The sequence below is a fragment of the Salvelinus alpinus genome, chromosome 16, assembly GCF_045679555.1.
Source record: "Salvelinus alpinus chromosome 16, SLU_Salpinus.1, whole genome shotgun sequence".
In the NCBI taxonomy this organism is placed as follows: Eukaryota; Metazoa; Chordata; class Actinopteri; order Salmoniformes; family Salmonidae; genus Salvelinus; species Salvelinus alpinus.
The window spans coordinates 23,519,832-23,546,522 of NC_092101.1; the positions used below are offsets into that span (position 1 = coordinate 23,519,832).

The following is a 26,691-nucleotide window of genomic DNA, read 5'->3' on the forward strand; positions in this document are numbered from 1 at the left end:
ATTTATTATTAAAAACAGTATATTGGTAATACGCTTGTCAGTTTTGATTGACATCCATCCATCCCCACAAAAAAAAGCATTTAACAGTCCGGTGTTGTTCGAGAGGTTTATATTTATTATTCTGTTTTCAATTAAAATGTTGCACATACCATATTCTGACCATAACTCCAAATACTGACATGTTTAAATTGACTAAAATAGGCCTACAATTAGCCCGTTTTTAAAAGCCTATACGTAGATGGCCTAGAAAGAAAAGTGGTTTGTAATTTGAAAATAGAGAAGTCTATACAAATGATCAATACTATTTGATAGCCTTTAAATACTAGATGAGGGTATAAAAGAAACCACTGTCTCACAGGAGAATGGACAACTCCATTGTATTTACAAACAGAACCATGTATTGAATGAAAAACACTAGAAAGTCATAACTGACCACAAAGCTCATTTACAAAATGCTCTCTACTGATGAACTTAAACCTGGATGAAAAGCAGGATAAGTTGTGCATTGGTCAGAAAACAGTCAGCCCATATCACTCGAGCGCCTTGCCTTTCCCTTGTCAACAGTGTACTTACACAGTATAGCCCTCTTGATTAGTGACATGGCCTCATTTCGTCTGAAAAACAAATAACCAAACAAAAAAAAACATTTAATGGTATGCTTTGAGATGTTAACATGCCTTAATTTAATTTCACCCTCAATTCGGCCTCTCCTTGCCAACACAACAGGGCTTTGTAAGTAAAAACCCCCAAGTGGCTGAAGTTCAGACAGAAGAACAGACTTTGTACAAAAAGGCAAAGGATACTTTCCTCAGTCAGTTAAGACTTTGAAATGCAGTCAAACACTGTGGAATCCCCTCAGTGAAACACAAAACATGAAAAGATGCTTAACTTTACAACACTAACATGAGCAGCAACAGCCATTTGCTTTACAACGGAACCCCCTACTGACGACTGTATTCACCTAAAACTAGACGTGTTGAAAATGCAGCGTATATAAAACAAGGGAGAATTTTCCATAGTGGGGCCAGGAGTATTTCTGAGCAAGAGTACAGGAAAAACTCCTTTATCCAGAATACATGACTAAACTATTGAATGTCTAAAGAGGTGAGACAAGGTGTCATATGTTGTAGATTATTGTGACATTTGGAATCAGACATTACAGATGGCAAAACCAACTATTCTAGTAGGAAGTATTTTCACACATGTATTACACTCAGCCTGTATCCAAGTTTCTAGTTAACAATTCAATCATTATCTTTCAACTTAAAATACATTTCAAATATCTTCCTGTACAACCAACTTACTTTCCAAAATCTTGACATCTGATATTTAACACATTACTTCATGAACCACAAAATAAAATAGTTTAGTCATATTCTTCATCTTTTGACTGTATTGGTAGGTAGTGTTGGGAGGGGTAGATTATTTATCAAGATCATTAAAAAGTGGCCTACATGCAGAGGTTTGGACATAAGTGGTTTTACTGGTTTAGTTATTTTTAGCACCTGTACAACCATGTGACTCTTGTTCACTGCCTGGCACATAAATATTAATAAAGGGTACTTTGAAGAGAGTTGAGCAAAAAGGTGAACAACCTGTAGTAAGTAGTGTCATTAGAACTATATGCACAAATTCAATCACGTTAACTGTAGTCGAAGTAATCTGACCACCACAATTGCCTAATGCACGGAGTCATTCACACATGAGTGTTTATCTGAAGACGGATGTCCGCTTAGCCATTTCAACCCTCTGGATCATTTGACTTCTGCTACTCTACTCATAAAACGGCTAATTCATTTAATTTGGTAGAACTTGACTTAAGGACATGTCAGGTCATCTAAGAACATTGTTTTTTACACAAGCCATTGTTTCACCCCAGCCACGAAATACAATTCACTCTGTACTGTAGATGTCTGGTGTATAGACAGATGAATGACAGAGATTGACATTAAGGTCTGAAAAGGCACCCATTGGGCAAGTCAGGAGTATTTTCTGGTTTGCACAAAGATTATGATCAAAATGTAAAGTAGCCTTTTTCACCTACACACGTGAGGAACCAGAAAGACCAGACTACTGGAATTCTTTGCATTAGGGTTGTCATCAATGGGGCAACCACAGAGCAGTCAACTTGCACGACTGCTCAGGTCACTTGCCCCAGGCAACCCTTGATCACATACGGATTCCAATTTGACATTGGTTTACACCCAGATGAATTAGATGAGCATTACTCTTTTCCTATCTTGTTAGAGTTAATCCTATAAAGTCAATATATTTTTTAAAGTGCTCAATACCATCTGGTCTGGAGCAGGCAAGAGCAATGCAGACGGGGACTGAACTTTTGCAGTTGGTTATTAGCAATGTGGTCTGTGTAGTTGAAATGAGGGGACATTACAGCTACACATACAATCTCCATGTCTATATATTGTACCAGGAGGACTACTGAAGTCTAACAGCCAATCATCTCTATACCCACTACTCAGCCAAACACCAAAAATAACAAACATGAGGATTTGTTGTTACATAGACAAACTCTGAAAATGCCAATTGTGAGTGAAACAAAAGACAGTTGGTGGAATTGTGGGGGTTGGGTAGGAGCGAGGAGCAAATACTCAAATCTCTTCATTGGGACCGAATAGTAGGCCCTTTAGTTCAGTTTTCCCACCCCTCACTCCTTCCTTCCTTTGGTGCATGCTGGGTCACAAGGGGTGACCAGAGTCTTTCAGGAGAACTCTGACTTGCTCAGGGCAATGGCCAGCTCCAGATCCTCTTGTTCCTGTTGTGCCTGTCTGGCCAAGCGCCCCTTCTCCTCCCGCTCACTCTCCCTCTTCGCCCACTCAATCATGTCCTCCTCGGTAGGGTACTGCTGCTTGACACCACATAGAAAGACACAAAAACACACGCATAGACACAGCACAGCCCCATCAGAACACCTCAGAGATCCAGAAAATACATACTACTACCCCCCCAAAGACAATCACTGAACTTAACATCCCCAATCTTGGACACAAATTTTCCCAAGACACAGCATGTCTGTAATTCTCTGTATTAAAAACAGCCATGTCTCTCCGAAGCAACAGCATACTGATCGCCTTGGTCATGGTAAGCTGTTCCCCATTCTATACATTACAATATAGCGTTTTGTTTGTTCCAATAGCGAACAGTTGCAATTTCTCACAATGTTTAAAGTCAAAATGACAAATGTATTACCCCCCACCCCAGAGTCATGTGACAGAATTTACAAGTCTGTTTCAAACAGCAACACAGACATCATGCACATAAGACAGTGGGATGGCAAAACCTGGTTAGTGTTTAGTGAGTACATACGGAATATAATAAGAAGCATGCGTGTCTCTGCAGTGTCCCATCTATATCAATGTGAATGCAAATTAATACAGTATTGTACTGCAATATGCTGACTATTGGCTCAGAGATTGTGACATGCGTATTTCTTAGTCCTAAAGTGCACGTGACTGATACCAAAAAGGAGAGATGTGGTAGATCGACAAAGACAAAGCAGTAGTTCTATATAGAGTTCTGCACATTGGCAAGGAGGTCACAAAAGTTAACAGTCAGACCTGGGAGACGTTATACTGTTTTTACAAGATTACTACTTCCCTCTAGATAATGAGCATGTGAGTCTATGTTCACTGTCTGGTGTTTGGCACATAAATATTAATAAAGGGTACTTTGAAGAGAGTTGAGCAAAAAGGTGAACAACCTGTAGTAAGTAGTGTCATTAGAACTATATGCACAAATTCAATCACGTTAACTGTAGTCGAAGTAATCTGACCACAATTGCCTAATGCACAGAGTCATTTACACATTAGTGTTTATCTGAAGACGGATGTCCTCTTTGTCCTTTCAACCCTCTGGATCATTTGACTTCTGCTACTCTACTCATAAAATGGCTACTCAATTTAACAAACATCCATACATGCTTATAAGAGGGCAGTAAAACTAGGTTAGTGAATTCAGAGCAAACCGATTGTTATTTGTTTTACAGCTCAAGTCATAATTGAATCCAGGATTTGATTACACCAGAATTGACGCATCATATTAGAACATAAAAAGGACCAAATGTTACGGACGTCACGCTGCTTTCTTAGCTAGTACCACTTCCCCCCCTTTTCGGCTCATAAACTGGCTCCAACTCGGGACCTCTGCTTTGCCAACACATGTGACTGCTCTCCTTGACAATGTTCCAATGGGTTGAGCCACCCAAAAAGGTACCAATTGGATGGCTCAATCCATAACATTTCGAGTTAGCTGTGGAGCGCGCTTATGGTACGTTCTTAACTCCGTTACACAAACAGCAGCAATCTGTGGGAAATCAACCTGGTGAATATGGATACACATAGAGTCCAGAGATGGAACCCTTCAGACCTTTTATTGAGCTTATTCGACTGAGGAACAGAAGAGTAAAAACTCAAGTATCCTCCACAGTGCAGTCAGTGCTAATGGTTGGTATTAGTGGTAATAACAGGACAAATGGTAGGATGCAGGATGAGGAATGATTCCAGTCAGAGTGAGAAGGTGATGAGGAGCTGTGGAGGGTCATTGGGAACCAGCCAATCAGACACAAGGACACAGTGTGTGCAGGGCGCAGGAGGTCATGCAGGGAGGCAGTCAGAGGGAGGAGGAGGAGCTTGAGCAAGCCTTTCATCCTTTCTGGGGTTGTGCTAAATAAATACATCACAAGAGTCAAAGCAAGCAGCCTTTCCATCCACAGCCAACCAGGGGCTCATGAGGGATATGCAGAATACGTGTGCTTTTAGTCCAGTTAGTGGTGACTAATGTCACTCAGTGAAGATTATTGATTTTAAATATATTAGAATGTTTATTAATATTCACAGTGGACAAAATATTAGGAATACTGAGTTGCACCCCCCTTTGCCCTCAGAACAGCCTCAATTTGACAGGGCATGGACTCTACAAGGTGTCGAACGCATTCCACAGGGATGCTGGCCCATGTTGATTCCAATGCTTCCCACAGTTGTGTCAAGTTGGCTTGGATGTCCTTTGGGTGGTGGACCATTCTTGATACACACAGGAAACTGTTGAGCATGAAAACCAGTAGCATTGCAGTTCTTGACACACTCAAACCGGTGCGCCTGGCACCGACTACCATACTCCGTTCAAAGGCACCTCAATATTTTGTCTAGCCCATTCACAATCCATGTCTCAAGACTTAAAAATACATAATGAATCTGTCTCCTCCCCTTCATCTACACTAATTGAAGTGGATTTAACAAGATCCATTAATAAGGGATCCTAGCTTTCACCTGGATTCACATGGTCAGTCCATGTCATGGAAATAGGGGTTTTTCCTAATGTTTTGTACACTCAGTGTATATCTAGACTAATAAATTAGTAAAGTTAGGCAGTGCAAGTTAATCAAGGGAACATCTTCAATTATTACAAGGCTAAACTCCAGTTCAACTTAGAAATAAACAGAAATGTAACTACAGATATAAATAAAACTTTACATAAAGAAACATAACATTGAAAATAAAATAAACTGTGGAATACTACATAAGGTAGAAGGAATAATTTTTAAAAAATGGACACATAATTATAGAGATGACCTCTTTAGCAAAACAAAGGAATGCATTTAAAATAATCAAAAGTCTATATACACACACACAGAGTTCCTTAAGGCCTTAAAATGCTCCTTAGATAGTTTGGCTATGAATGGAGGAGATGCTGAGTGCCGTTTGCTGGATGTGGCTTGTGAGCGAGGAAACAGAGGAGGGCGACCTAGTCGCTGTCAGGAGAGGAAGAGGGGGCAGGGGAGGTGCTCACTTTGTCAAAGCTGGCAAATCGGTCAGGGTCCCGTGCGTGCTGGCGGGGTGAGGATGGGGCGAAGGGGTCCTGGGCAGTGTCCTTGGCAGGTTGGGAGAAAGGGGGATCTCCTGAGCCCTGGGGCAGAAATGGTCCCCTTCTGTGGAAAGAGTCCGACGACTCTGATCTGGAGATGGAGGATCTCTTACCTGCATTCACACACACCTCAGTAAGGAATGAGGCGCCCAGGGAAGAAAGCCTAACAAGTGCAACAAGGACTATAAAAACACACTAGGTACTAAATCACCATGTTTTAAATACAAATGCCATTCTGCTACTAGTAAATTGGCAGCAGAAAAGCACTGACAACAAACAGCATGAAGGAAAATTAGCTTTCCAGAGTTAGGAGCAGCAGGAGAACTGACCTGGGGGTGGAGGGGGGGGTCTGGTGGGCGTTCCCGTCTTGGGGGGCAAAGCTGGCGGAACATCAGGGCTGCTGGGCTGGCTGTCCTCCTTAAACAGGTTCTTGTTGTTGGACGGGTTCAATGAGGCGAAGGGGTCAGAACTGTTCGACTGGCAAACAACCAGAGGTCCAGAAGAGCATGACTGACTACTCTCTTATGTTTACATCAACACCACCTTCCTCCTTGACAGCATGAATAATTGAGGGGAATGTGTTTAGAGGCAGTCCTCTCCAGACATGCTCACACCCACAGATATCAAACTACTCCTTATCTAAAAAAAAGGACAGAGGTTAAACGGAAGTCCCTGTTAATAGCTAGTGCCAATTTTACAATTTTACCTTGGCCAGGGCGCTGAAGTCTGCAAATCCAATTCCAAATGACTCATTGCCAAAGACGGCAGCAAATGGATCTGAAGGACACACGGTGTAGATATTACTCAGCACACACAGTTTAGCCAAACAGGGTACTACCATCTGCCCTACCACCCACTGCCCAGAGGGAAGCTCCATCCCTGAAGTCTTACCTGGGTCAGAGACAATATTTACTGCAGTGCCTCCAGGTGCAAAAGGGTCATTAGTTGCTGCAGTGAGATCCTTCTGGGAGAAAAACACATACAATGACAGTTTTATGACTCAAATCCTATAACAGTGCCAACCTAGCTAGAATAATTAAGGGCAGGAGTAGGTGCACAGTCAATCTTCATAACCATGCACAGACAGTCTTTCTGGGAGCATAATTAACACAAAGTATTGGTGCAGGGGGAGGGATTGGGGTAAACTGGGTAGCTGCCTGAGTGAGTGTTCCTAAGGCATATGGACAGTACAGCACTGTGGCACCCATAGAATTAGGAATTAGAATACTATCGTAATTTAATAGGATCTCTATGGTGGCACCACTCACAGTGGGGAGCTCAGAGCCTGGCTGGGAGCAGCTGAAGGGATCTGGGCCTGCTGTGCCCTGCGAGCCAAACGGGTCTGGCTCTGCCAGGGAGTCGATTTTGGATCCAAACTGATCTGCATCCACATTGTTGACCTTGGCACTGAATGGGTCCCTGGCTGCCTTGTTTTGGGGTTTGGAGCTGAAGGGGTCCATTCCTGCAGCATTGTTGAGCGGAGTGGCAAACAGATTGGGCTCTGCTAGGCTGGCACTGCCACTGAAAGGGTCAGCGAGGGTGAAGGAGTCAGCAGAAGGGAAGGGGGCAGCCAAAGACTGCTTGAAGAAGGAGTCAGCAGCAAAGGGGTCTGTGCCCTTAAACGGGTCTCCACCAAACGGATCTGTTGATGAAGAACAGCTATGTTATAGGTTAACATTCAAAATATAGGCCAATATGAAAATATCTGATTTGGTGATAATACGATTTGGTGAGTTAATAAGTCTCACTCACAGGAAACATCTGCCTTTCCAAACGGATCATCTTTAAATGGATCATCTGCACAGAGAGACGGAAGGAAATACAATAATCAGTTGGGATTTCATTAAATACATAGGTTTGTCAAGTTCGAAATGGCTCCTGTTAATTAATTGTACCATTTGTGAGGTGGAGGGGGAACTTACGGTCAATGAAGGGGTCTGACTGGAAGAAGTCCATGCCAGGGAGCGGAGGGGGGCTGGTCATTGGGGACATGGTAGGCTGGGCAGGGAGTGGAGGGGGAGTGGTCTGTGGAGGCAGGGCAGGCGGGGTAGCCTGCGGAGGCTCAGTTGACTCTGGTCTCCTCTCTGGCTCTGGGGATTCCACCTGCTGAGAAAATACAGGTTATCAGTACAGTCCAGTGGTCAGGCATGAGCCCAGGGAAGAACCCAATGGCTAAAGATTATGTGAACATATTGTTCATTGGGAGTGCTAGCTTAAAACGACTCTTCTTCCTGTTCTTCTACCTCTGCTACAACTTCAGAAGTAGGACTTCTCTGCTCCTGAAGAGTGAAAGCCACAGGACTAATGTGCTCCTAAGGAAAGAGAAGGAAAAACACATTTCAGACACCATGATGGCATGACAGAACACATACAGACTAATGAACAAAATTATAAATGACATATTTCAGAGTAGGATATATTGCCTTCACAGGGTTGTCCTGTGGTACTGGCCAGGTAGTGGAAGACAGGCTGTTATAGAGGTCTTCGAAGGCATCAGACTTAGGCACCGGCTCCTCTGGGGTCTTAGGCCTATCCTCCTTCACTACTTCTATCTGTTCTTCTATCGGTTCAGCTGGCCCCATCTGTGGCTGGATGGCTGGAGGCTCCACTCTCAGCTCCTCTGCCTGGTCCTCTAGGTGCTGCTCATCCGCTGAGCCATTCACCAGCACTGGATCCTCCTCTAGGGCCTTCTTCCAGCTGAGCTGGGATGTGACTGTCCTCTCCTCCAACTGTAGATCACTCAGCTTTTGCGCCACCTGCCCCCAGTACAGAGGTAAAGAGCAGAGGGATAGAAGGGAGAGAGAGAGCAATCCACTAACTCACCCTTTACCTGATATTCTCTTGTACATTTTCCTATGTCAGGAATAGACATTAGTGAAATCTGAATTTACACCCATCACTATAAAATTGTTGATTTTGCTGTCTCACCACCATTAAATCTTTGCACCATGCCACCACTGTGGTAGTAATGATGGTGAGTCTGAGTAGACTCACCTGAGAAACCTGAGAGAAGGAGTCTCGGACAGACTCCTTCAAGGGGGTGAGCTGCTCCCGCGCTGCCTGCACCTTCTCCTCCAACTGCTGTGTCTCCTCCTGCAGCTGCAGCAGCTCCTCTCTGGCCTGCACCAGCTGCTCCTCGTACTCCTCTATCCTCTGCTCCTGCTCCGCGTGCTCCACCTCTAGTGACGAGATCTACACACACACACACACGATGAGAAAAAGAAGAAGAGTTAAAACAAAATAGAGGACAAGCGGACCAACCAATACTCTTGCTATTGACTGGTTCCTCTCCGTGCTTCTACACCTGCATTACTAGCTGTTTGGGGTTTTAGGCTGGGTTTCTGTACAGCACTTCGAGATATTAGCTGATGTACGAAGGGCTATATAAAATAAAATTGATTGATTGATTGATTGAAGGTGTTCCAGGTGCTGTGTGAGGTTGTGGTTGGTTGATAGGTCATGTAGTCTCACCAGCTGGTTCTCATGGGTGCACTGCTGGCGGATGTGACCAAGCTGCTCCTCCAGAGTGGTCTTCAGCTGGTCCAGCTCTTCCAGAGCATCCTGGACCTCCTGGCGCTGAGACTGCAGCCGCTGCAGCACCCCACCCTCCTTCTGCACCTCATTCTGCAAGTCCTGAGGGGGGAAGTCATAACAGAGTCACATAACAGCCAGAGAAAGAGAAAAATAAGTGATAAAAGGAGCAGAGGATAGGAATAGAGACTAACTGAGCAGACTGCAGAGAGGATGAGTCAGAGTCAAACCATTATGACTGCCAGCCTTGACGAGGTGCTCCAACTAAATCAACGCGAGTTTACCCAAAGTGGCATCACACTGACTTAGTGTTAATGCCTACATGAGGTTTCTTGGGGAAGTGTATGTAGAAGGGTGTGGTTAGTGGTATAAAACTAAATCAGCCGCTCCTCAGCCCAGGCTCAGAGGGATGAACGTCTTTGTCCGTTTCCTCTAGGGAGCTTCTGCACTCTAAGCTATGTCTGTTTAAAGTAGCCAGAGAGTCGCAGCCCAAAATAGAAGCCATTTATCAAGCCAACGTCAGCACAGCGGCAAAGCACTCCTGCCCACATCTCCTAATCATTTTGAAGGGACTGCTACACGTGCCAAGGATTCAAGGCTAGCCTACTAACATGCAAATAGTTTATTGATCCCTCTTTGTTCAGAATAATTAATTAGTCAGAAAGTACAATATAACTTAATAAAAATGTATTGTAGAGAGAATAATCCATGATCACTGAGGAACTATTTTTTGGCCCTTACATTTTACTGTACAATCCAATCTTAATTACTCATATAGCTCTTGAAAAACCAGCTAGTTTCCCCCATGAATATATGGATGCAGGCTAATTGGCAGTGACTGGTCATTGCTGAGCAGAACCCTGGGGTGAGAAAACAGTGCTGTCTGTCTAATGACAGCCGTTCACACCACTGGCTAACACCTACAGTACCAAAGAAAAAGTAGTCTTTCACAAATACACAGCAGAAACTAATTAATCTTGAATGGAAGTTAATATAGCCTATAGAGTTCTACGTTTGGGATGAAAGTGTGGTAATGTACACCTTTTTCTAGGTGTTTAAAAATGTTAATGAAGTCAGGACCTGAGAGGAGATAATTAAACCTGACATTCATACATCCAGTAAGATCAAATAGAGACAAGGTGATAGTCACACACAGGCTTATGGTTTACAGGTGATACACCTCTGCTATGGCACTGGCTCATTCAAGAACACTTGATGTTTTCCTAAAAATGCATTTGTTTGCGTAAAATAAGATTGGCAACCCCAGATGACAGAATATGAAAGTATAATAATATACTTCCTTTAAATAGGTTATATCAATAAATCAAATCATATCCTTGATAATAACATGGAGGTAATTGTAAAAAAATATATATACACTGCTCAAAAAAATAAAGGGAACACTTAAACAACACAATGTAACTCCAAGTCAATCACACTTCTGTGAAATCAAACTGACCACTTAGGAAGCAACACTGATTGACAATAAATTTCACATGCTGTTGTGCAAATGGAATAGACAAAAGGTGGAAATTATAGGCAATTAGCAAGACACCCCCAATAAAGGAGTGGTTCTGCAGGTGGTGACCACAGACCACTTCTCAGTTCCTATGCTTCCTGGCTGATGTTTTGGTCACTTTTGAATGCTGGCGGTGCTTTCACTCTAGTGGTAGCATGAGACGGAGTCTACAACCCACACAAGTGGCTCAGGTAGTGCAGCTCATCCAGGATGGCACATCAATGCGAGCTGTGGCAAGAAGGTTTGCTGTGTCTGTCAGCGTAGTGTCCAGAGCATGGAGGCGCTACCAGGAGACAGGCCAGTACATCAGGAGACGTGGAGGAGGCCGTAGGAGGGCAACAACCCAGCAGCAGGACCGTTACCTCCTTCATGTGTTTGTTCCTTTCTAATGTTTTGTACACTGTGTAGACGTGTGCATCATAGAACTACTGGAGACGGCTCTGACTCATACTCAGACGCACACAGACAGACAGACACAGGGGAGTATGTTCTCTTCTGCTCAGCCACAGCCTAAAAGAACCAAGCAGACTACCGCTAACACATTCAACAAGAGCAACTAAACAGTAGAATGTGACAGCTTTGCAACATTTGACAACAAAAAAACAAAATTCAGACAATACAGTCATCAACTGGATGAAAATAAACAATCTAAGGGTAGTGAGAGAGCTGAGGGGCATGTAGGCAGCAAGTTTACTGTACCTGGACTTCACTAGTCCTTTCTCTGACGCGCTCCTCCTTTTCATTAACATCCTGTTCTACAGAGCTCTTCTCCCTGTAAGACCAGCACAGAAGACATGAGTTTTTAATCACCGTAGAGACCAAGGGCACCCCCAGCCAGGCTACCACCCCACCACCAGATGACAGCTCCTCTCCCTGCACCACCATCCTGATCCTACTGTAGCAGACCACACTGACCGACCAACGCCTGCAGCAACAGCCTTGAGCGAGAGAGGGTCTTGTGTGTGTGTGTGTGTGTGTGTGTGTGTGTGTTCTGGCAGATGGGAGAGCAGGAGGAGGAGAGACAGAGGGGCAGGACTGTGTGCAGATGGCTGCCTGGAGGAAGTCTCAGTGATTCAGCAGAGAGAGGGAGGGATGAATATCATTCCTTTCCCTGTCAGTTCATCCTCCCACCTACCCCTCCCATCCCTTTCCTGCACGGTCAGATGACAAGGTAAAAAGGGAGGGAGCAGAGGATGTGATGAGTGGGAAAATGTGCAGAATAGGCAGGGCCTTTTCAGTTATCTGCTCTCCCTACCAAGTCCAAATCCTTAATCTACTGACATTAACAAAGCCATTCATTTAGCAAGGTAAAACACTAAAATGCCAAAAGGCATAACTGTGCAACAGAATAGATATTACCACAGTTTATATTAATCAAATCAATAATTTAAATGTTTTGCTCAACATGAAGACTGTTGAAACAAAAAGGCAGCCAGATACAAACAGCCACACATGTCGAGAGAGTGTAGAACCAGTTGAGAGAATCTGAAGTGAGGTAGGCGACGTATGAGTCAGGAGTACTAACTTAACTGACTGTATATTGTGATGCTCTGGCTGGCAACCATACAGAAACAACATGTGTAAACAACATCCCACGCACCTCTTCCAATGTCAGCCAAAAATAAGAAAATGCTGGTTTCAGACAGTCAGTCTAAATCTATGACACCCTCACCCAGTAATGCTCTCAGGCTCAGTTGAAAAACACAGCTTCATCCAATGCCCCTCCATAGGGCAGTGGGCACCGCATGAATACCTCTCCTCAAGGACAGCAGCACCTTCAAGGACACTCACAGCAATCTTGAAAACATGAATCATCTGTGCAGTTTATGGTCCACTATTCTGAAATGCTAAAATCCCAAATTTTCCTAATCTTTCCTAAACTTGAAACTTACAGCTGATATTCATATACTGATGCAGACTACTATCCTCAATCTTTGCTTACCAGAAAAGGGAAGTAACAACAAGAAACTATAAAGAGATCCATTTTAATTCCCCCATATCAAGCTGCTGTTATGTCTGCAGTGGGGCAGCTATGGGATTTGTTAGAAGGTGAGAAAATATTGGATGTTGAGAAAGTGCAGACAAACAGAGGAAGGGGGAGAAGCCTATCCCAGTATTAAGGAGCTGCCTTAACCCTCCCCCCACGCCTTCCCCTTCAGCAGGTGTTTCTCCCTAATCACACACACACACACACAAAGAGTGAGAGAACCTCTGGAGACCCTGCTTAAAGGCTCCATTCCGCACTCATGTTATGAGTCCCTGGACAGTCTACCAGCTCCCCTCCATCTGCAGACAACAAACATACCGTAGCGGAGAACTTGTCTCTTTTCTCAAGATTCCCCTTACAACTATACCATGTATTCCCTGAAATATTCCAATGTGAGACAGAGCAAGGCCCAGTTCCTTGGCTTCCATAGCAACCTTAACAGGGGAAGTTACATGCTCCAACAAACTCCTGTCAAAACAAAGCTGGACCTAACCCATCCCTCAAATACAACTGCTTGCCACTCACTTTTGTAGATCTACAATCTCATTGCTGAGCGAGTCCAGTTCCTTGATGGCAGAAAAGTCTGCTGCCAGATTTGCTGCATTGCTCTGGTGGGGAGAGATCATTGAGAGCAGAAAACAATGTTTACATTCACATCAGTGTAGCTTTACTGACCAGACATACACTACAACATATACACAATGTCTAAACATTAAGTCAATGGAATGGCAAACACGATGTGGAATAAAATGAGCCTCCAGCTAAAGTGGCAACTAATCAATCTCACCAGTTAAATCAAACCCATTTTGCTACAGAAATCACAAAATGACCCATACAAGATAAACTGAATGGGGGAGAACACCGAAAGCACATCTACATGCAAACAAATGGTAGAGGGCACTAAAATGATTAACAGTTGAACTAGGAGGAAAGCAAAGGAAATATTATGAGGTTGGTAACATGGGCGGGTGACACTGCCAGTGGCTAACCGGAGACACCGTGAAGCCAACACTCAGGAGAGTCCCCAGTTAGAGGGAGATCCCACCTTGTGTACAATGCATGAGTCATGAGGAAGAACGCAAAGAGACAGCATACACAGACAGGGTCAGAGACACAGCAGCAAGCTAGAACACAAAAACCCACACCACAGGAGAAGGGAAGGAAAGGTTTAGTAAAACATCAGGAAATAGACGTTACCAAATCCGCATCACAATTAAGTAGCCTATTCATCAAAATAGTCCGACATTCTTCATAGAGAAATACACTGGATAAAAATAAGATATTCACAGTTTATGATTATTGGCTGTCTAAGACTGGGTTGCAACGTGCAGGACGATGGAGAGGAGTCTTACCTGCTTGGCTGCAACGCTCAGTCTGTCTGAGGGAGGGATCATTTCAGGACAGAGGTTCTGGGGTGGGTCCACACCCATGGTCAGTTTCTGGTTAATTAGATGCAGCGCTAGTGAAAACTGTTCCCTGGTAAGCTTCCCTATGTCCCCAATGTCACAGAGCTCCCTGTGGAACACAGATGACCACATAACACAATAGAAAGATCCATTTACCCCTCCAGGAATGGGCATAATATTGACAAACTATAGGCAGGTGTCACAGACCCATATTAAGCCTAGTCCTGCACAATAGAAAATCTTAATTGAAATAGCTTTAGTCCAAGAATTTACTCTGGGTCCAGAAACCAGCCCTGTATGACCAATGTCCAGATTGAATTAGTAAATGCAAGTGCAGGCACTGCATATTATCTAAGTCGCCTGAATTAATACTAAACATGTCCTGATATGTCTTACCAGATGCGTGCTAGTGTGGCGGAGGGCAAGCCAGTCTTTAGGAAGATATCTCGGACTTCAGGCCCAGACACCAGACCATCCATGTCAAGATCGGTCTTCGCAAAAACCTCATCATACTTGGCTTTGTCTGGAGGAGATACAGCCCACTGAAAAGAGACAGAGGGGACAGGATTGTTAGAGATGGGGGTAAGTCTTTCAGCCTCACTTTCATACTAAGATGAATAGGATACTCACTGTGACTGGGGTCGCTGCTGGTTTGGAGGGCAGGGTTTTGGACCCGGAATGGGAGGAGCGTCTCTCTTTGATGGAGGGAGGCGAGGGTAAAAGGGACATCACAGGGGGTACAGAGACAGGGAGCTTTTTCCTCTTGGAGGGTGGCACAAGGGTAGCAGGCAGAGACATGGGTACGGGCTCCCCCTCCAGAGCTCTGTAGACCAGGTACATGACCTAATGAAGGATAACATATATATATATATTCATAAATATACGATTCACATACATAAATCTGCCTTTCATGTCTGTTTCAATGTAAGATCAGGAAAGTCCAATGTTGACAAAATACTTATTCTATTCGAGAAGCACAACCCCCCACTAAATCTTACAAAATAGTCCACATTTCATCTTTGAACATACTAAATGTTTATATTACACTTTAATGATTAATCTACTTCTTACCACAGCAAACTCATCTCGGTCAAGCATACCATCTCTGTCTAGGTCACTCAGTTCCCATACCTGCAACATTATTTATGGGGAAATTCACCACATCCAACAATACGTTAACAAAATTCATCAAGTCAGTAAAATAGACCAGTCGTAAAATAGACCATCCAAGTCAAGTTTGGAAAAGCAACACAAATGTTTAACACAAGACCACCCCCCAGTGGGCACACATGCATTTACTCTGTGATGTTCACCAAAACTCATTCATTAGGAGCCCTGTAGATACTGTATGTCAGGCTTACCCTTCCCAGTACATCCACTGGAAGTTTGGAGTTGAGCAACACTGGTTTGACCTTCTCCCCAGAGAGCATTCCACCAACGGGGGAGAGGCTTTCGAAAATGGCATCAAATTTCAGCTTCTCTTCCGTCTGAAAAGTCACACAGGGACATGGTACAGGTGCGTGATTCAAGCATAATTTCCACTTTAGATAAAAGTAATTGATTGATTTTGCAAGGTTCGGAACCCCCCTGAAATGGCTTTGAAAAACTGATTTGAATAAGAGGTAAATGTTAAAAAAGAAATGTGTCATCCACATGTGTTTTGTTACTGCTTTCATTATTAGGGACCAGGACAAAATTACAAGATTACATTTAAGAAATATTGATAGGTTTCCCCTCACCTTGACCACCCATGGGCTGTCAATGGACACTCCCCCATGTAGAAGTGGGCTGCTTGTGTCATGCTGAGACAACAAAAAAAAGACCCCAAAAAAAGCATCATCAACAAAGGTGCTGTTTTTTTGCCGTAGTAAAGCTCACATGCTATTAAATCAAACGTCTGTTTCTTGAATAGAGACTGTGGGTTTCAGTGATGATTGTACTCACAAACTTTGGGGGAGGAACTGACAAATTGAGACTCTTGAGTGCCACCTCCAGTCCATTTTGAGCACAGGCCACCAACCGGAGAGCAATGAAGAATTGCTGATGGATGCAGAGACAAGAAGTGTATTCTGGTTGTCTTACAAGGATTTTTTGAATACGTCCAACACGACATTGTAAATCTACTAAATAACAGCTGGCCTACCTGATCGTTAAGGCACCCCTTGCGTTCTGAATCTGCCAAATCCCAGATCTAAGAAGACATTTTAAATCACTTAAATTACATGTCATATAGGAATTCCCACAAACAACCATACTGGGTAAGTTCCATAGCTTGGTGTCTGGCCATCAGCTGTGTCATCTAGTATCTTACCTTGCCCAGGACGAGGTCTGCCAGGCCTGATCTCTTCAGGAACAAGGCTGCATCAGCAGCTGCCACCCGTCCACTACCAGACGGGTCAACCTACACCACAGACAAAACAAGTCAACACTAGAAAGAAGAATTAGCCAGTAAAAGCACCAGATCTCTAGCTAATTTGTGCTGACTTTGCAATACCACATTTTATTGAGTATTTAATAAACAGGTATGCTTAAGTATAGGCTAATACTTTGATGGGAGTCCTTAATACATCATATTTTCCCATTGCAGTGTCTAACAATTTCACTTAGTCCTCTTTGAGCCTCTGCAATGACAGGGTTAGCAAAGAGTTATCATTAATTCATAAAGAAGCCTCATCTTGCAGAGTAGATCACAGAGTGGAGAAAAGCCTGGAGACATGTTCAGTGCAGCTCTGCAGTTGCTGGCTAATGCGACACAGCATTTCCCATTCTATCTGGTGCTCTCTCATCTGAACAGCCCTCATCCAGATGAGAGATTCTCTGTTACTCAGCTTATAAACCAAGGTACTACTGCTTTAGTACATCCTGGTAATTCGCCCACGGACTCACAAAAAGACACCTTACCTGTCGATAGTATTTGTCATAGAGAGGATTTCCACTTGAGAGCTGTGGAGATAGACATAAAATGCTCCTTGAGACACATTTTATGATCATAAAAAGGGCCAGATAACACCCTTCAAGCAAGCCAATCATAAGATTACATGTCAATCAATAATTTGTCCAACATCAACCAAGCTGCAAAAGCAAAGCAGCATAGGACTTCTGAGTAGAAAAATATAATCCATTAAATAAAGCTAGGCCTACATATCAACGTGCTAGTTAAATAACCAGAACACCGTTGCGAACACAGTACACTCACAGTAGACCCATTAGCTGAGATCCACAAGTGGTTGTTTGACTTCTAGCCAAGCCTGTATTACATTGCCCTGGCAGCTGCCAAAAAGCAAGGCTAATAAATTACAGATAGGAATAGGCCTATTTCTATAGGAAATCAATGTTTCCTCTGAGCATTTTGCATCATGTTCATCTTAATAGTTAATCAGTGTGTCTCAAGTTCCTCTATCAAGACAGGGTTTCAATTACATTTAGGCTAATACAGTCATAGGCTGGCAATGTGTACTTCAGTACTGTGTGTGTGCAGTGCTTGAAATCAAGTGGTTAGAAAAGTGGAATGCCTAGTCCAAGCAACAGGCTAAACTAAGTTATTATCCAGGTAGTCTCACGGAGATAAAATCTACTTTTCAAGAGACCTAGTCCAACCAAGACAGCAGCAGCAGGGGAACAATGTTTCCAGACCTAACAACTTAGACATCATAAACAATTTACAGACGTAAACACACATACATTACATACAAACATCATAGATAATCAATCATACCACCGCATCAAATCCTACTGATAATCACATTCCTCAGTAACATAAGTCAACCAACCTTCTGAACTCCTCCAAAGAATCAAATAGCCTGCACTACCACCTTTTACACAATGAATAAGACAAATAGGGTCTAGTCTACGTATGAAATCAGATCAGGAGAAGACCGTCATCTGCCAATGATCATATGAAATAGACGAGCACTATCCCACCTTGTTTAAAGTTATCATACAAATGGCGCCTCTCAAGTAATGTAATAAAGGAATGGGTATTTTCTGATTTCCGAAGAAGAAAACCATGAGATGGACTTCCTGACATTCACTTCCTGTGGCTCCTTATGGTGCATTCACAATGGGAGTGTTTGACCAGTAAGAGCTTTCTCTGTGAACAGACTAAATATTGGATGTGCTCTTCTCCTTTTCACTTTCACAAAAATATTAATATATTCAAGGAACAGCTAACGAATAAATTTAACATTTTAACAACTGCAACCTTACAGTACTATAGACGAGTCAGACGATTCCAAAAGGCTATATAAAACATATAGATCTAGCTTACTCATTAAAAAGCTTATAATGACATTGCATGTTACTTCAATAATACATTCATAATCCGACCATTATTCACTATATCTTTCCCAGACCCCCACACCATGTTCTATTGGAAACAATTGTGTGCCTGGAACTGTTGGCTGTTTAAACACGGAGTCTTTGTGTGATTAATTGCATAGCAGTGAATAATCTTCATGATACTAGCTATACTGTGCTGTATGCAGTATTTTCTTGTCCAATCCTTATTCCCTCCCGCACAGCACAGCCCTGCTTCCAAGAAATTACACCAACTGTAGTTACCAACCCCAGTCTTTTGCCTTGGTATAGCTCAGCCTAGGTAAAGAACATGCCACTCCATTGAGGAATGGTAATATCCCATAACATAAGACAAAGATAATAATCAGTGCATACTAACTTCGCTAGCTAGTTAATGACATATAGCTAACGCAATCATTATGCAGTCAAAATATGTAGATACCTACGTTTTAGTAGCTATGAGATTAACAATATCACCATAGTCAGGATGTCAGCTAAACTAACTAGCTAGCTTAGCCAGTAGAATATTGCTGGCAAATAATATCCACTATCAACTTAAATTAACCAGAAAACCAATGCTAATATCAATGTGATTAATAAAACAGCGGTTGTCTGCAACATAGTTGGCCATTGGCAGTGTCATATGGGACAACATGCGGCTACTTCCTCTTCTCGCTAACTAGCTGATGAGAGCAAGCTACCTAGTTAAAGTTAGTTTGTATTGGTAGTTTAAGAAATTATTAAAACTGTTATATCGGACAGCTGACTTGATATCCTCTACCTTATACGTTACAATAATAAACGTTAGTTTACAAAGGGAGTAAAGTGGATTGAAGCTAGATAACGTTACCTAGCTAGTTTTGCTAAGCGGCTCACACAGCATGACCGCAAACTGGTAGTTAGCTAGCTAACATTACTCTTTCAAATAAATGTTGACAGTCGAACAAATAGGAACTTTCTTATTGAGAACTTCTTTATTTCAAGATGCAAAGTTAGCTAGGTAATGTATTGACCAGTGAATACAATCAAAAGAAACTACGCAAAAGTTTTAGCTAGCTACTGTAGTTATCCGACCATTGCAAAATTGACACAACAGGCTGCTAATGTTAGCCTAGCTAGCAACGCCCTTACGCAGTCCCCAAAGGCGTTAAGCAGAAACTTTACCCAGTCATATCTTGGGTTGAGGAAAACTTCAAAAGAGTTCAAGACCGCGAGGCACAGCAGTTCAAATCCACTTACAGTCCTTAAATCCATTTGCTCAATAAGTACAAGACACCTACATACTAATCACCAGTTGTTTTGAAAAAAAAATACTTACCTGAGCCAGGGAAAGACTAGCAGCCATAATGTTTCTCTTCCCACTACTTCATTCTGCGTAGCGATAGATTAGAGGAAGCTTTAAAAACGAGGCACTGGAATTTTTGTACTGGAATGGGGTCATGCAATCAGCTACGTCAGATGGCGCTGCGCCCGCGACTGTCTGCAGCAGTGCGCTGGTGTAAATGTGAACGAATTTTATGCCAGTGTAATAATGAATGGCTGTTTGCAACGCTGCAAAATTATCCACCGGAAGGTGGAGTTACCCTCAAATTACTCGACACACACACTGGGAGCGTTATAGAATATAAGAATGAGACAAAAACAGTAGAGTCACTTCCTTTGTTTCATTATTGGAGAGTAATCTGTATCAGAACTTCTTTCTACCACAATAAAATGAAAACAACCTCCCCATACATAGTATAAAATGTTTCACAACAGGGTCAACTTCCAATCAGCATTGGGACAAGTCTTTAGGGTAGAGGAGTGCAGAAACATTGGCATTAAAAACCAGAGGGGGAAAAAATGACTATAAAAAAATAAATCAACATTTCCCCCAAGATGAACATATCAATGGTCAGGCATCAGACCCTCCTGCTTAGTGCTTTAGAACATCTTAACAGCTGTATGTATGCAGTCTGATCATCTTTGTTATTTAAAATTTAGAAAATAGGTGCATTTGATTTAAGGTAGCTTGAGTAATTAGTGAAAACTGCCTACCCTGCCTACCCAATAGACCTTGTGACCCCATGGGTGCTGAAAATAATCTGCAGAAAAGGATAATCAGTAGACTTTCACACCATATCCAAAACAGGTGAGATATCTACAGTTGGGCAAAAAAGTATTTAGTCAGCCACCAATTGTGCAAGTTCTCCCACTGAAAAAGATGAGGCCTGTAATGTTCATCATAGGTACACTTCAACTATGACAGACAAAATGAGAAGGAAAAAATCCAGAAAATCACATTGTAGGATTTTTTATGAATTTATTTGCAAATTATGGTGGAAAATAAGTATTTGGTCACCTACAAACAAGCAAGATTTCTGGCTCTCACAGACCTGTAACTTCTTCTTTAAGAGGCTCCTCTGTCCTCCACTCGTTACCTGTATTAATGGCACCTGTTTGAACTTGTTATCAGTATAAAAGACACCTGTCCACAACCTCAAACAGTCACACTCCAAACTCCACTATGGCCAAGACCAAAGAGCTGTCAAAGGACACCAGAAACAAAATTGTAGACCTGCACCAGGCTGGGAAGACTGAATCTGCAATAGGTAAGCAGCTTGGTTTGAAGAAATCAACTGTGGGAGCAATTATTAGGAAATGGAAGACATACAAGACCACTGATAATCTCCCTCGATCTGGGGCTCCACGCAAGATCTCACCCCGTGGGGTCAAAATGATCACAAGAACGGTGAACAAAAATCCCAGAACCACACGGGGGGACCTAGTGAATGACCTGCAGAGAGCTGGGACCAAAGTAACAAAGCCTACCATCAGTAACACCCTACGCCGCCAGGGACTCAAATCCTGCAGTGCCAGACGTGTCCCCCTGCTTAAGCCAGTACATGTCCAGGCCCGTCTGAAGTTTGCTAGAGAGCATTTGGATGATCCAGAAGAAGATTGGGAGAATGTCATATGGTCAGATGAAACCAAAATATAACTTTTTGGTAAAAACTCAACTCGTCGTGTTTGGAGGACAAAGAATGCTGAGTTGCATCCAAAGAACACCATACTTACTGTGAAGCATGGGGGTGGAAACATCATGCTTTGGGGCTGTTTCTCTGCAAAGGGACCAGGACGACTGATCCGTGTAAAGGAAAGAATGGGGCCATGTATCGTGAGATTTTGAGTGAAAACCTCCTTCCATCAGCAAGGGCATTGAAGATGAAACGTGGCTGGGTCTTTCAGCATGACAATGATCCCAAACACACCGGCCGGGCAACGAAAGAGTGGCTTCGTAAGAAGCATTAAGGTCCTGGAGTGGCCTAGCCAGTCTCCAAATCTCAACCCCATAGAAAATCTTTGGAGGGAGTTGAAAGTCCGTGTTGCCCAGCAACAGCCCCAAAACATCACTGCTCTAGAGGAGATCTGCATGGAGGAATGGGCCAAAATATCAGCAACAGTGTGTGAAAACAATGTGAAGACTTACAGAAAACGTTTGACCTCTGTCATTGCCAACAAAGGGTATATAACAAAGTATTGAGATAAACTTTTGTTATTGACCAAATACTTATTTTCCACCATAATTTGCAAATAAATTCATTAAAAATCCTACAATGCGATTTTCTGGATTTTTTCCTTCTCATTTTGTCTGTCATAGTTGAAGTGTACCTATGATGAACATTACAGGCCTCTCATCTTTTTAAGTGGGAGAACTTGCACAATTGGTGGCTGACTAAATACTTTTTTGCCCCAGTGTGTGCGTGTATATATATATACACATACACACACCATCCTAATGCCATATACATGTTTGGGGTACAAGCACCTACCAGACATCGGGTAGCACAGACTCTACAAAAATGTGTCAGAATAAATCAGACAAACAAAATGCATTTTGAGGTAAACATTGTCAGGAAATTTTAGATGGTCAATATACTTAATGTAGTTAGAAGAACATTGTTTTCAGAGATGAGATTCAAATTGTTGTAAACTTCACTTTCAAAAACAATTACTGGCATGTCACTGCAAAAAAAAAATAGTCTCATCTAACAAATCTTAACCCTTAACAAATCTGAACTCCCATAGTTTATCAATATCACATGGAAACATAACTAATTGCTGTCCTTAGTTTTTTCCCCTTCCCTTGTCATGTAAACAAAACAATAGCTACCCATTTGTTTTGGGGGAGAAGCGTCAATCATTAACGGAAAGGCCAACAAAGCCCCGTCTTCAGCCTTGCACCAATGGATCATAGTAGACAGGGTTCCTTTTCAGAAGTTCCTGTTTGAGTTTATAACTCATCTTAGTGTTTAGAGTCAGTTTTCTTCATCCCCTTCATCCTCCTTTTTATTAATCTCTTCTGCATCCCGTTTCTTTCTCTCCTCTTCCTGACTGTCATTCATCTTCTTTTCAGGGTCCTGTGTAGACAGCAAAAAATAAATAATAAGTTATTGACAGGGTAGGAGACAATGCGCACATCACCTTTTAGAGAGGGCATATTATATGACAACTCAACCTAAACATAACTGGTAAAGTTGATAGTAAATAAAATAAATAAAGTAAAAAAAATAATATATATATATATATATATATATATATATATATATATATACACACACAGCTCAAAAAAATAAAGGGAACACTTAAACAACACAATGTAACTCCAAGTCAATCACACTTCTGTGAAATCAAACTGTCCACTTAGGAAGCAACACTGATTGACAATACATTTCACATGCTGTTGTGCAAATGGAATAGACAAAAGGTGGAAATTATAGGCAACTAGCAAGACACCCCCAATAAAGGAGTGGTTCTGCAGGTGGTGACCACAGACCACTTCTCAGTTCCTATGCTTCCTGGCTGATGTTTTGGTCACTTTTGAATGTTGGCTGTGCTTTCACTCTAGTGGTAGCATGAGACGGAGTCTACAACCCACACAAGTGGCTCAGGTAGTGCAGCTCATCCAGGATGGCACATCAATGCGAGCTGTGGCAAGAAGGTTTGCTGTGTCTGTCAGCGTAGTGTCCAGAGCATGGAGGCGCTACCAGGAGACAGGCCAGTACATCAGGAGACGTGGAGGAGGCCGTAGGAGGGCAACAACCCAGCAGCAGGACCGCTACCTCCGCAAAGAGGAGCACTGCCAGAGCCCTGCAAAATGACCTCCAGCAGGCAACAAATGTGCATGTGTCTGCTCAAACGGTCAGAAACAGACTCCATGAGGGTGGTATGAGGGCCCGACGTCCACAGGTGGGGGTTGTGCTTACAGCCCAACACCGTGCAGGACGTTTGGCATTTGCCAGAGAACACCAAGATTGGCAAATTCGCCACTGTGCTCTTCACAGATGAAAGCAGGTTCACACTGAGCACATGTGGCAGAGTCTGGAGACGCCGTGGAGAACGTTCTGCTGCCTGCAACATCCTCCAGCATGACCGGTTTGGCGGAGGGTCAGTCATGGTGTGGGGTGACATTTCTTTGTGGGGCCGCACAGCCCTCCATGTGCTCGCCAGAGGTAGCCTGACTGCCATTAGGTACCGAGATGAGATCCTCAGACCCCTTGTGAGACCATATGCTGACACATGCACATTTGTGGCCTGCTGGAGGTCATTTTGCAGGGCTCTGGCAGTGCTCCTCCTTGCACAAAGGCGGAGGTACCGGTCCTGCTGCTGGGTTGTTGCCCTCCTACGGCCTCCTCCACGTCTCCTGATGTACTGGCCTGTCTCCTGGTAGCGCCTCCATGCTCTGGACACTACGCTGACAGACACAGCAAACCTTCTTGCCACAGCTCGCATTGATGTGCCATCCTGGATGAGCTGCACTACCTGAGCCACTTGTGTGGGTTGTAGACTCCGTCTCATGCTACCACTAGAGTGAAAGCACCGCCAGCATTCAAAAGTGACCAAAACATCAGCCAGGAAGCATAGGAACTGAGAAGTGGTCTGTGGTCACCACCTGCAGAACCACTCCTTTATTGGGGGTGTCTTGCTAATTGCCTATAATTTCCACCTTTTGTCTATTCCATTTGCACAACAGCATGGGAAATTTATTGTCAATCAGTGTTGCTTCCTAAGTGGACAGTTTGATTTCACAGAAGTGTGATTGACATTGTGTTGTTTAAGTGTTCCCTTTATTTTTTTGAGCAGTGTATATATATATTTTTTAATCGACTTACCTTTGTTGCACCCCATGTCTCGTTCCCCACTTCTTCTGCAAGCTTTGGGTCATTGGTGATGAGAAAATTGTCAAAAATAGTCCCTGACTTCACCTGTAAAATGATGAAGAGTCATTGGTTAAGATTTAAATAAACATTCATTTTTAATTCTCCAAAAAAAGTCAAAAGAATAGTTAAAGTTAAACATTACACACCATCTTACATTAATCAAGGATTAGAGTCAGTCACTATACCTGCCACAAATCTAATCACCCCCATGCTGGCATATTGGTAGATTTCAGGGTCAGCAGTGTCGTCAGGGTTGTCAATTTCAGGGTGCACCCATTTCCCCTTGTTGGCAGGATTCTCTACCCCTGGGAAAAACAATGTCAGAAAGTGGTTAGTTCACTACGCAAAAGTATTTGGATTACCAGTGCCTGGTCTTTGTTGCTGACGGACTCAAAGCGGGAGGACGCAGAGTAAAAGCGAGCATCCTGGCTGGTTTGAAGGCCTGAAATGTTTAAAACACACAAGAAATACTAATTTCAAGTGTCAACCTATTGAGAAACAGCTAGACGCACCAGATCCTATTGCTGGAGCCTAAATGGCAATTTGCCAGAGGCACCTTTAATCTCTTCTCACCTTTGTCTTTCTCAGCATCTCCATAGAATTTCCCAGCATTGAGAACAAACTTCCCATAGTCTGACTTGTGTTTAGATTCCACCCATCTGCGAAATGTTATACAAAAATCAGATGTAAGTAAATGACCTGAGCAATGAGGGCAGAGCCACTTGGCAAGGGCCATGTACCTGTGTGGTTGATCTGGGAAAAGGTCAGAGGGAGTGCATGCAACCCATTGATGGTGTTTTGGATCAGTAATCACTAAAGCAGAACATGTCAGCTAAATGTGAATTACATTTTGAGCATGTCAAGCTGATATTGCATAAAGTGAGCAGGCTATGAAATTGTGTCTCTGTGACACTCATCCAACATATGACATGTAGTCCAATCACCACATTTCAACGGTCGAAAAAACCGCAGGAAGGTTCAGTATTTATTCATTACTTACCCCCATCTTCAAATTGTTCTCGGAAATATATGGAGGACTCAGTAAATACGTTATTGATGCGACCGATACGGCCATCAAAAGCATCGACAGGGTTGTCATTTCAGTTTGCTAAAAAAAATACCCTCTAAAATAGAAAATGTAATACACTATGTAAATAAGTACCATACATTTTATAGACACCGAATCTAGCAGTAAAACTAGCTATGGCTAGTTACATGCTGTATTCGTCAAAATCCTGACCTCAAATGCTGCACTTACTGCAAGCCCCAAACGCTGTTGACGGTCTCCTCTCGTTTCCAAACAGATGTCTGGTTTTTATTGGATAGCAGCTCCAGGAGGAAGCGTAACAACCTTTAACCAATCGAATTAATTGAAAAAAGCATGGGACAAATCGTTTCAGCCAATGCCAGCTGACCACGCGTTTGCTTCACACACGCCCCTCAGTAGCCGAATGAGTAGGTGGTATTTATCTCTCGCACGGCGCCCCGGGTGAGAGAGCGGAGTTTGCACGAATGCAGTAGAATGGGTTAAAAAAAACACGCTACACACCCGGCGCGCCAGGTGCAATAAATCATGTGCACCTTCTGTGATTCTGGTAGTAGTTTTTCTTATTTTTTTGGTAAAGCGATTTAAAATATACAATATAGAAAAACAAACGGAGTATAGAATATAGTATAGAAACATCACAAACAACGGGCAGGGGAATAAAGACAATACATTATATAAAGACCTTGTAAAACTAACGAACGTTCAATTTCATAAAAAAAGAATAAGAGGCGTTTGACTCATAAATGTAAATTTATGAATATGGAATTTAGCTAAAATAACAATGAGGTTACTTAAGAAGAAAGGCTTTGCATATACGTTAATATACG

At 42.8% G+C, this 26,691-nt stretch overlaps 1 protein-coding gene across 11 annotated transcripts; it reads right to left on the reverse strand.

Annotated features, from left to right (window-relative positions):
- Positions 1 to 92: 92 nt before the first annotated feature.
- Positions 93 to 26,166, reverse strand: LOC139541159 (epidermal growth factor receptor substrate 15-like). 11 transcript variants are annotated; one of them, XM_071345467.1, is made up of 29 exons: positions 26,075 to 26,166; positions 25,390 to 25,475; positions 25,002 to 25,121; positions 24,769 to 24,861; positions 19,935 to 23,016; positions 17,222 to 17,263; positions 16,632 to 16,721; positions 16,464 to 16,511; positions 16,265 to 16,360; positions 16,060 to 16,122; positions 15,682 to 15,807; positions 15,392 to 15,451; positions 14,951 to 15,163; positions 14,717 to 14,862; positions 14,267 to 14,429; positions 13,440 to 13,522; positions 11,627 to 11,699; positions 9,349 to 9,510; positions 8,872 to 9,069; positions 8,301 to 8,633; positions 8,121 to 8,189; positions 7,800 to 7,983; positions 7,630 to 7,674; positions 7,146 to 7,519; positions 6,769 to 6,841; positions 6,584 to 6,654; positions 6,207 to 6,354; positions 5,803 to 5,990; positions 93 to 2,863 (listed from the first exon to the last, which is right to left on the reverse strand). In XM_071345467.1, the coding sequence occupies exons 5-29, from the start codon at positions 19,959 to 19,961 to the stop codon at positions 2,720 to 2,722; spliced, it is 3,219 nt and encodes a 1,072-aa protein (XP_071201568.1). In that variant the 5' UTR covers positions 19,962 to 23,016; positions 24,769 to 24,861; positions 25,002 to 25,121; positions 25,390 to 25,475; positions 26,075 to 26,166; the 3' UTR covers positions 93 to 2,719. The 11 variants fall into 11 exon arrangements, with proteins under 11 accessions (XP_071201568.1, XP_071201569.1, XP_071201572.1 ...); XM_071345468.1 differs by having other exon boundaries at positions 26,057 to 26,111; XM_071345471.1 differs by lacking the exon at positions 26,075 to 26,166 and adding an exon at positions 25,817 to 26,068 and having other exon boundaries at positions 6,769 to 6,838.
- Between the last annotated feature and the right edge of the window lie 525 nt (positions 26,167 to 26,691).

Coding starts and splice junctions, on each gene's coding strand:
- LOC139541159 (XM_071345467.1), bottom strand. CDS start 19,961: ATGGCTGCTAGTCTTTCCCTGGCTCAG. Junction 17,264..19,934: donor CTAGTCTTTCCCTGGCTCAG/GTAAGTATTTTT, acceptor CTATCTCCACAG/CTCTCAAGTGGAAATCCTCT. Junction 16,123..16,264: donor CAGTTCCTCCCCCAAAGTTT/GTGAGTACAATC, acceptor TTGTTGTCTCAG/CATGACACAAGCAGCCCACT.